The 10,787-nt window shown below is 32.6% G+C and overlaps 1 protein-coding gene across 1 annotated transcript in view; it reads left to right on the top strand.

The window, feature by feature from the left end:
- Positions 1-744: 744 nt before the first annotated feature.
- The window catches only part of LOC108912706 (rho GTPase-activating protein 8), a 29,283-nt gene continuing 19,240 nt past the window's right edge, over positions 745-10,787 (top strand). The window contains exons 1-3 of the mRNA XM_018718024.2: positions 745-1,023; positions 1,079-1,201; positions 9,624-9,912. Of these exons, the coding sequence (XP_018573540.1) occupies positions 984-1,023; positions 1,079-1,201; positions 9,624-9,912 (452 nt within the window). The 5' untranslated portion in view covers positions 745-983. The remainder of the gene's footprint in view (positions 1,024-1,078; positions 1,202-9,623; positions 9,913-10,787) is intronic.

Raw genomic sequence — 10,787 nt, 5'->3', positions numbered from 1 at the left:
TCGGAAAGTCCCCATGGTTCATCGGCCGTTACGTGAGAGCGATAAAGTAAGTCATAGAAATCCGTGCGATAGAGAAGGATGGCTATAATGAAGGCGTCTCACAGTCACCGCCCGTTTCGCCCTTCCACAAATAAGATCCACTTCCACTTTCAGCAACCGGTGGTCATATTTGTTTTCGGCGTTTGCCTTTTCTTTAATAGCTGTCACTACTTATACAATTCCGACTCCGGTATTCCGATATGTTAATACAATCCGTTAACAGTGGGCAAAGTATACTTAAATAACAACTAAATGAACTTTAAATGCAGCTGAGCACTATACTCCATTTGCATAACTTCTCAATACGGCAAACAAGATCACTAGATTTACAAACAGAGGTATCTACTAGCTACTGTAAAAAGTTTTCTTTGTTACGCGTTGTGCTGCCCTCTGTTAACGGATTGTATTAACATACCGGAATACCGGAGCCGAAATTGTATAAGTAGTGACATCTATTAAAGAAAAGGCAAACGACGAAAACAAAGATGACCACCAGTCGCTAAATTATAAGTGGAAGTGGATCTTATTAAGGAAGGGCGAAACGGGCGGTAACTATGAGACGCCTTCATTATAGCCATCCTTCTCTATCGCATGAATTTCTTTGACTTACTTTATCGCTCTCACGTAACTGCCGATGTAGCATGGGGACTTTCCAACCTGTATAGATAGTATGTATATGATTTGAACCGAAAAACAGAAATGTCGAAAATGTCAAAATTGTCAAACGTCAAGAAGTAACAATTGTGTTTTCTATTTTATCTGTCATAAAATACTTAAAACTAAACACTAAAGGAAGTCTAATGTTTTTTCCATATATTTTTTACCATAATACCTAAAAACAAGGAACGGACCTTATTTGAATTGAAATTTGCTAGTATTGAAGAAGAGTTTCTAAAACCTGTGACATAATTTTTATATCAATGTTTTAATTTTAATGTACGGTAATGGATCTAAATAAATGCAGCCCTATAAAAACTGGACAAGGTGAATATATTCATACTTCAATAGATATCTTATTAATTATCTTTGCTGTTATCAGTGAATAATGTTGGAGATAACGATGAGCCATATCCAAGTCTTTCAGATTATCACGACTACGAACCTAATCTTGAATTTGATGATTCAGAATTGCATCAAACACCAGACGCAATTGCTCATACAGGTAAATAAATACACACACAGGAAAACAAAACATTAATAGCCAAAGGAGAGATATGTTATCTGAGCTTTTAGTTAGTATTTCATTGGTTCATATGAAACTTTGTCCTTTAAAAAATAATTAAAAGAGCATAAAATTTATATTGAAAGTAATTTTTTAACAAATTTGTAGTACTATTAAGAGATTACATTTTGTGAAAAAAATTTTCATATCTACGCAATTATAAGTAAATACATCTGTTTTTCAATGTATCCACGTATTTTCCTAATTACATACGTAAAACATTTTAATATTTTAAAGTACTTTATCAAAAAGACCTTTGCATATTTTTCTTTATTTGTCTTGAATTGAATGCTTTGTAACAAACCTATGAATGTTTTGTATAATTCTTCATTATATGGACATGGCCCCACTAGAGGCTACAGTGTTTCTAATGGTCCCTGGTATACCTCTTAGGTAGGTTCCTTGATGCTGCCCCAATAATTCCTTCAAACACAAAGAAAACATTTTTTTCGTAAAATGTTTTTAAAAAGAAAAACCACATTTATTATTGCAGTTATTTACTATTATTCTTGAAGTATGATGAAATTGTTATTATACTTAATGACAATGTTTCAATTTTCAATAATGTTAATCTTTTAAATCTGATAAGATAGGATAAAAATATAAGTTGTTTGTTTAGAAATATGGTAAAAATTAAAGGGAGCCACGATATGGTATCAAACATTAATCTTTTAATAATATAATAGTTAAGAGGTTTGGTTTTGTATGGTTGTTTAAATGGGTATGTTTCTTTGTTAATTGTGTATGTTACCTATAATGATTATTTACTGATAAAATTAATATAAGGGCTGAATTCATATAACTGACTGAAATATATCATATGTATCTAAAGTTTTACTTGCCAAAAAGTAATACACAAATATAATTTATTATTTACAGTTTTTGTAGTATAATAAGTTCAGTGTACTCTATTGAATTTCATTAAGTGATGTTTGACATTTCTACAACTACAGAATTTCACAAAATTTTCATTTCTATAAAATATTTATTAGAACATATCTACATATAAATAGTTGTGATACCAAGAATTAGTTAAGCAGAATAAAAATCTAAATGTAAGGTACAACCTATTTATGGTATCTAAATGCAGTATGTCCTGAGAGAGTAATCAAGAGAGAAAACATTTTTATTTTCTATTGTACATAAAAAAAGTCAGTAGATTGTACAAGAGCGAAGATGATGTCCATATCGCACGAGAACGAAGCTTCAACACGACGCCATAGGTGAAGTGCTCAATCGTTAGAGTACGATATGGACAATCTGCTCGAGTTTTAAAATATATTTTTCCTACGATCCGATCCATCAAAAACAAAAATAAGAAGATTAAAAAAAAATTAAATAACAACATACAGCATTTTAAAGCAATTTAATGAACACTTTCACTTACTCGATACCGGCAGAAATGCATTCACTTCGTCCAGCAACATTTAGCTAAAACATTTTCTTAAAGCCTCTGATATTAGGTATCTAGAAGCTTTACTGCTCTGTTATTTAAATTTTAATAAACATACTGACAACTTTAGCAAGTACATATTCTCGATTTGGAGCCTCCAGTAAAAAGTTTTTTATTTCTTCATGTTAAGATTTTGGATTTCTCAGATTTGTAGCCTGCCGATTGTAATTTCAGGAAAGATCTCAACTTAGGGTACTTATATGGAAATGTCTATGTTGTTTTTAATATTTATCATGGTTTTCAACATTGAATATGTTATCCAAAGGGTTGACGATTTAATTTCAATTGATAATTTTTTCATATAGGCAGTCACAACATTCTTTGATATATTTTTTATACCATATGTCAATGACCGCGTCATTAAAATTTATTGTAACAATATTCATATTTACCTTTAGTCAAGGAAATAAAGCACAAAAAAAGCCGAAATCTCCGAAATTTTTCGATCAAGTCGTATCAAGATGGGGTTTTCTGCATTTGCTTTCTAAAATTATGTGGAAAAAATGTATCAACTTTGTATTATGTTTTTCGGCCAAATTGCATTTGTGCAGTGCAAAATGCATCCGGAAATATGCATTTTTAATGTCACTTAAAAAAAATTCATAACTCGGTTAATAATGCCTGGAATGGACTCAAATCAGAGTCTTGGGGGTTTTCGAGGTTACTGATCCCGAATATGACCTTAAAATAGGTCCATTACCGACCTGGAGCTTAGGATTGATGAAGAACGTCATCTCTGAGGCTTCTGAATTTCACTCTTAAATGCAACGAGACTTGACACCCGGAGGGCACCCCCCAGACACCTGGTGCACCGGCACCTGGACATGGATGTCATCTCCGGGAGTATTCCTGTAAAAAACGAGTCGAAAATCGCATCAGGGGGTTTTTCAAGGCGTTCTTCTCGAAATTATCTTATGATATGACGCATGCACGACTGTGGGCCCCAAGACTGGGGCCCTCAAAAAACTACCCGGGCCCTATACGTCAGTTGATGGTGAAAATGATATTTAGTAGAATATTTTCAAATTAAAGTTAAAAGTTGACTAGATTAGGATAAACTGGAGTTAGATTATATTCGAGTTAAATTAAATTGAAGTTAAGAGTAGGTTAGAAAGGGCAATTGATTTGGAAATAAATGATTTTGATTTGTTTTTGAAACAACACTTGCACACATTGTGACATTCATTCAATTTATACCCTCTATTTTCATCTTGCATACCTTAAATGAGATCAACAATTCCAAACAAGTTATTACAGTTTTAGTGGTAGTCTCAAATATATTGAAAATTCACTGTTTATTGACACCAGGTGTCCGGGGGGTGATCGCCGACGCCAGATTCGAGAAGAGCGCCCCGAAAAAACCCCTGATTCGATTTACAGAAAAACTCCCGGAGATGACGTCCATGTCCAGGTTCCGGTGCACCAGGTGTCCGGGGGGTTCTCGCCGCCACCAGATTAGCCTGGGAGTTGACGTTCATCATCAATCTTAAGCTTCAGGTCGGCGATAGACCAATTTGAAGGTCATATTCAGGATCAGCGACCTCGAAAACCCCCAGGATCCTGATTTGAGTCCATTCCAGGCATTATTAACCGAGTTATGAATTTTTTCTAAGTAACTTTAAAAAATTAATTTTTCTGGATGCATTTTACACTGCACAAATGCAATTTGGCCCAAAAACATAATACAAAATTGATAGATTTTTTTCATATAATTTTAGAAACCGAATGCAAAAAACCTCATCTTGATATGACTTGATCGAAAAATTTCGGAGGTTCAGTGCTTTATTTCCTCGACTACTTTTGATTTCTGGTGTAATAATGCTTCATATGTTTCATTTGCCGCATCTCGACTGTCATGTGGAGTGAAATTTATTGATTCTGCACTAGAATCATTCATTTTAAATATTTTCTTTGGTAAAATGTAACGATGTAGGTACGCTAATTTGATAACTTATGCTCTAATTTTAAATTTAAAAATGACATTTAATTTTATTCTTAACTCACACTGTGATTGGTGGATTTCATATTTCATATCCCACTAGTGTGTATATGAATTATATCAGTTCAGTCGACTGATATTGTCTACCAAACCATTTAGCAAGTTGTAAAGAAAACAGTGAATAAACTTGTGGGAGTAGGAAAACATTTGTTAAAACAAGAAAGTCATTTAGGATTTCATGTCACAATTCTAATTTATGGATAAATCAGTTTACTACAATTGTTCTAAATTAAGGATTGTCGTTGCCTAATGCAGTCCCAAATGTTAATTGAGCTAATAATTTACAAATTTTTACAAAATCACATTCACAAAATGTTTATAAAATAATTTTCAATCGCCCCAAACAATTATAGACTGGGGCATCGACAGATTTATTTTTTCAAACAAAGAATTTTTGTAAGAAGAAAAAAGCCATCAATAGCCGACGAAAATGAAATATGATTCTTTTTGTGTCCCTTGCCCAAAGGCATTGTTTTCATTATTTGATTCATTTTACATTACTTCTTTTATTTCAGAATAATTAAAGTAGGCTAGTTTATCCATAAAAAATTATGACATCTAATTCTAAACAATTTTCCTTAATAGTATTTTTCTTGTTAAAAACAAGGGTAGTTTACTCATATTACTTGATAACTGTATGAATAATATATTTTAAGATAAATAAATATATAGTATTAAATTTGTATTTTAAAATTCAGTGATTTCTTTATCGTATTTAAGGGAATTCTACAAGGTTACCTTTTATCAATTATTTTATCAAAATATTAACAAAATTGTAGTGGATGAAGTTGCAAATTTTATTAATGTTTAAAATGCAAAATTTACTCATTGGTGAAGTACCTAACTCCTTACAGTTTTAAGAACATAACAAAATATGTATTAGTGTTTGAAATTTAATGATATTATGTCCTATTTCTGTTTTCTCGAGTTAGTTTTAGACAAGGCTTTATAATGTTTTTTGTATTAATGGTACAATGATATTTTAATTGCCATAAATGACCACTGACCGTTGGTCAAAATTAGTCATATTTTGATGAAGTGTTTTTAAGGGGGGATTTTTAGACTCGCATAGAAAATTACCATTTGTCACTGTAATATAAAAAGAAATTTTGCTATTAACTGACTATAAATACTTTATATTCCTGTAACATTTTATAGGGAATTCTGCCAAAGGAAAGAACCCTATTCTATATTAATGTTTCATTATAATAAATTTATTTACAAATAAATAAATATTTAAATTATAAAAGCGAAGCAAACTATTTTGTTGAAAATATATTTTGATTTGTTTATTTAATTATATTTCATTTCATACATTTCAGTTTTAAATTGGCCTGACCATTATGAATTATATTTTATTTACAACCATACCTGTAATTTTGACATTACTAATGTCATTGAAGGTTTGAAAGTGTCACATTACCTACGTCTACTTCCCTCTTCCATTTCCCTCACCCATTTCCCTCACTCGTTCAATAAAGCAAAATATTTATTTAAGTAATATATTTGTTGAACAAATTCTAATATAGAAACAACAGGGCAATTAATTAACAACAATAACATTTAAATAATTTATCATATATTATTAAAATTAATGGTAATATTTGACTTATTATAGGATTTAACCGAAATATTTAAAAGACCTCCCTGATGATTTGAAATTTCATTACTAGAAAATGTTATTTCATGTCCACTGTCAGATCCCGTGAAGTTAACAGCAGGAGGTAGAGCGTTTGAACTGGTACAGGAGGACGATGGCAAAGTTGTTGAGGATATCATATTTGCGGTTTTAATTTGGTTAGCTACAGATTCATCCACATAACTTTCTGCAACTGTACTAGACCGCCAGCCCCCTAAGCGCTTCAACTGAAGAATATCTGCTCCGCTATTAACCAGCAACGTAGCTGCCGTTCTTCTAAAAGCATGACCTGTGTACGTTTCTGCCTTAGGAAGTTTTAAAAAGCAGGCTATTTTATAAGGAAATTTAGAGATAGAATTGTATCCAAAAGGCTGATTTCGAGCTCTTCCCGATCGATATTGAACAAAAAATCTCTCATTTTTTATATCTTTCCGTACCTGGATAAATTCTTTCACAATTTTTATCCAGTTTATTTCAGTGATCATGAATGATCTACTTTTATAAGTTTTTGTATCCGGAATTTCAATAGAAATTTTCTTTTCTAATATATCAATATGCGTAGTTTTCATTTTTAATAATTCATCAGTGCGGCATGCTCCAGATACACCTATTATAAGCGCAACCTAAAATAATTATAAAAAATAATTAAAACCAAATAGAAACAATTAAAAAGAAAATTTTACCTTGATAGGAAGGAATTCTTGGGGTGCTTTGCTTAGAAAATCTTCTATATTTTGTCTGGTAAAGGTAGTAGATTTCTTGGGCCTAAAGCCTATATTCTGGCGTTTCAAAAAAGCAAGGAGCTTGTTATATTTAGATATATCAATCTTCTCTCGTAAATCTAGCATGGCCCGTAACATGCTGTAGATAGCCCAAAGAGTAGAGGGCTTTTTTTGCTTTGCCATGTCACTAAAATATGCCATCAAGACTGTTTCTGAAGCAATATTCTTAGTATTTTTTTCTAAACACCAATTTTCGTAAACCTTGAAGGCTTTTTCGTAACGCCCCCTGCTTTTTTTAGGAAGTAAACTTTGTTCTGCTTTTTCAGCAGCTTGTTTTAGTTCTGGTGGAGTTCCGTCTGGCAAATAATCTTCACTCTCGCTATCTGACAACATTTTTTCAGCCGCAAATTTGAAGGATCGAACGAGAATTCAAAATTGTTTGTATCTGTCATGCGTCGTTGCTAGGCATGGCCCTGCCACCTGTACATGTTTGTTCAACGCAACCTGCACAATTTTGAATGGTGTCAAAACAATAAAATGACGCATATTTTGGCATTTTTACATCATTTAAAAATATGAAATAGAATTTTCAACTAACGATGTGGTTGTAAATAAAATAGTATACATACCTCGGAGGGAAGTTTTCATTAATATCTCGAGATTATAGTTAATCTCTCGACAGTAATGAAACACTTCCCTCATCGGTATGTAATATACTATACCTTTAAGCGAAGGAGTTTTTCATTGTTTTTGGAAATTAAGCTTTATATCTCCCATTTTTAAAGCAGGTACTCAACAGTTATCCCATAAGCATCCTTAGTGTTATTCAAAAAGAATTGGTTTTGTAATTGTTAGACTTTATCCAATTCATCATAAAATTACAAGCAGATTCTATATAGGTATGCAGATTTCTCCAGGTCTTTGATAGGGTTAAGCATAATATTTGAATCCATAAGCTTTATATTCTTGGAGTTTATCTCTTCTGGATTGGATAAAAAGTTATCTTACAGAGAGACATCACATGGTTAGGTTTTGCAATTTCACATTCAACAAAACCGCAGCAGCGGCAGGTGTGCCCCAAGGCGCTCACTTGGAGCCTCTTTTTTCCATATCTATTTAAGCGATATTAACAAGTGTTTCTCCCATTGTAAATTTTTATTGTCTGTAGACAACTTGAAATTGTTTTCAATTAAAATTAATAGTTTTCTTTTTTGTTGTAACATTTCAAAATTTTAAATTATTGTACTTGTTCTCTTTATTATTTACATTCACTTTGATTGTAATTGTACGAGGGTGGTCTGAAAAGTTTCCGACCTAACAAAGATACAAGACATTTTTTCAGAATGTTTTTTTTTTATTTTTCAACATAGTCTCCTTGTAACTTTACATACTTCTCCCTCTCCATTTGACGAAAATCTCTGTCCTCTGAGCGCAATTTTTAGATGAGGGAACAAAAAGAAGTCACTTGGGGCTAGATCTGGTGAGTAAGGCGGATGGTCAAGCAGTTCAAACCGTAATTCGGGGATTTTCGCCATGGCAACCGCTGAGGTGTGAGACGGTGCATTGTCTTGGTGAAACAGGATTTTCTTTTTCTGCAAATGTGGCCGTTTTTCCGCAAGTTCTGCCTTCAGCTTGTCAAGTAATGATGTGTAGTATGCTCCTGTAATGGTTTTTCCTTTTTGAAGATAATCGATTAAAATAACTCCACGACTATCCCAAAAAACAGTCGCCATCACTTTCCCAGCCGAAAAAACTGTGCTTTGCTTTTTTTGGAGCCGTTTCGCCCTTTGCAGTCCACTGTTTGGACTGTATTTTTGTTTCGGGCATATAATGGTGTATCCAAGTTTCATCTACATTAATTAATCGGCGCCAAAACTCGGACTTATTGCGCCTAAACTGCGCCAACAGAGTGTTGGAAATGTTCATTTGAACACGTTTTAGGTCTAACGTGAGCAAACGCGGCACTCAACGCGCGTACAACTTTCTCATGTTTAAATGTTGATTTAATATGTGACAAACATGTTCTTTTGACATGTTCATAACCTCTGCTATCTCTCTCACTTTAATTCGGCGGTCGACTAGCACCATTTGGTGAACTTTGGCGATGTTTTCGTCGGTAGTTGCAGTTTTTGGACGTCCCGTGCAGAGTCCCCATACACAGAATCCAACTCATCTTTGATTTGCGTAGGTGTATTGCCTTTCAAAAACAAATATTTAATGACAGCTCGATACTCGATTTTGTCCATTTTCATAAAAACACTCACATCAACTCGCTCAAACGACTGTTACTTAACAACTGCACGTCCAAAACGGCTGAAACTTTGGTGAGTAACTGTCAACAGATGAACAACGAAATTCACTAGCTTTTATTTATGAGTGCTGCCATCTTCATGTTGAGGTCGGAAACTTTTCAGACCACCCTCATATTAATAGATCTGGCTCATAAATAAATATAAGTAATTTACCTTCTCTCACACGATCCTTTATTTATTAAAAAACAAAATTAGGTAATCACTATTTTAATCATTTGTTACTCATTTCATTTTTAGCTGAGTTAATCCATATTGAATCGAATCGAATGAGTTCCCCGGTGTGTGAATTTACAGAAGATAACTTTGAAGAGGAATTAGCAGAAGCCTGCGAGGAAAATTTTGACAGTTTATTTTGTTCGACTTCTTATCCAGAAGTTGGCGATACATCACCAGAAAAATTTGCGGATATATCTAAATATGGAATAGTTGACGTAAAAGGTGACGATTCAGATGGAAGGAAAATAATTGTCGTATATGCATGTAAATTACCTCCTGTTAAGGAAATTGATCATACTTTATTCTTAAGGTAGGTACCTTATTTAACTTATTAACAACTTTTATTTATTTTCATGTAAAATGTTAATCCAAATTTTACTGTGAATGACAATTAAAAAAAAAGTGAAATAATATTAAATATTAAATAGTGAGTTCTATTGAAACGAAAAAATGTCATGGTGTGAAATTGGCAAAACGCCAACCAAAATGATAAGTTATGCATACAATTTTACAATTTATTTGTAGATGGTTAAACTATGTTAAACATTAATCATCCTGCATAAGAAAGAGATATAAATATTTCTGCAGGCACCGACAACTATTTTTTTTTAATCGAATTTTGAATTGACGGGACATAGTGATTGATATATCTTATGAAATGCGTTTTTCCTGAAAATGACTGATGGTGATATATTTTCATTGACTGTATGATAAAAATTTTTAATTATACAGGGTGTCCCACTAAGGTCGGCGAGGTACAATATTAGAGAAAGTATATTTTATTCTATTTCACTTTTTTAAGGAAACGTGAAACAACCTAAACTTGGATAAATAGCGCCAATAAATAAACTACACTTATGTTAGAAATTTCTAACTTATACTATACTCATCAATTTTTTGTGCTGAATTCGTTTATGTAAAGAAAACTATAGCATTGCATTTAAAATTGTTGAAAAAAATTCACAAAACGGCATTCTTTTGAAATAACGCCATCGCCAACAGTTTCCATATTGAGGTAAATGACATTACGCATTCACCACGAGTTAAAGCATGAAAAGACCTTTTCAACCATGAGCTTTTGATGAGTCAATGCTTAAAAAAATTAATTTTTCTGATGAGACATTAGGTGCTTCCCCCATCATTTCTGTCAAGAGATAGAAAAAAATGTCAATAACAAAAGTTATA

Source organism: Anoplophora glabripennis, unplaced genomic scaffold (genome assembly GCF_000390285.2).
Source record: "Anoplophora glabripennis isolate ALB-LARVAE unplaced genomic scaffold, Agla_2.0 scaffold668, whole genome shotgun sequence".
Taxonomy (NCBI): Eukaryota; Metazoa; Arthropoda; class Insecta; order Coleoptera; family Cerambycidae; genus Anoplophora; species Anoplophora glabripennis.
Note: the sequence above shows the minus strand (reverse complement) of the source record. Positions and strands in the feature narration are given on the sequence as shown.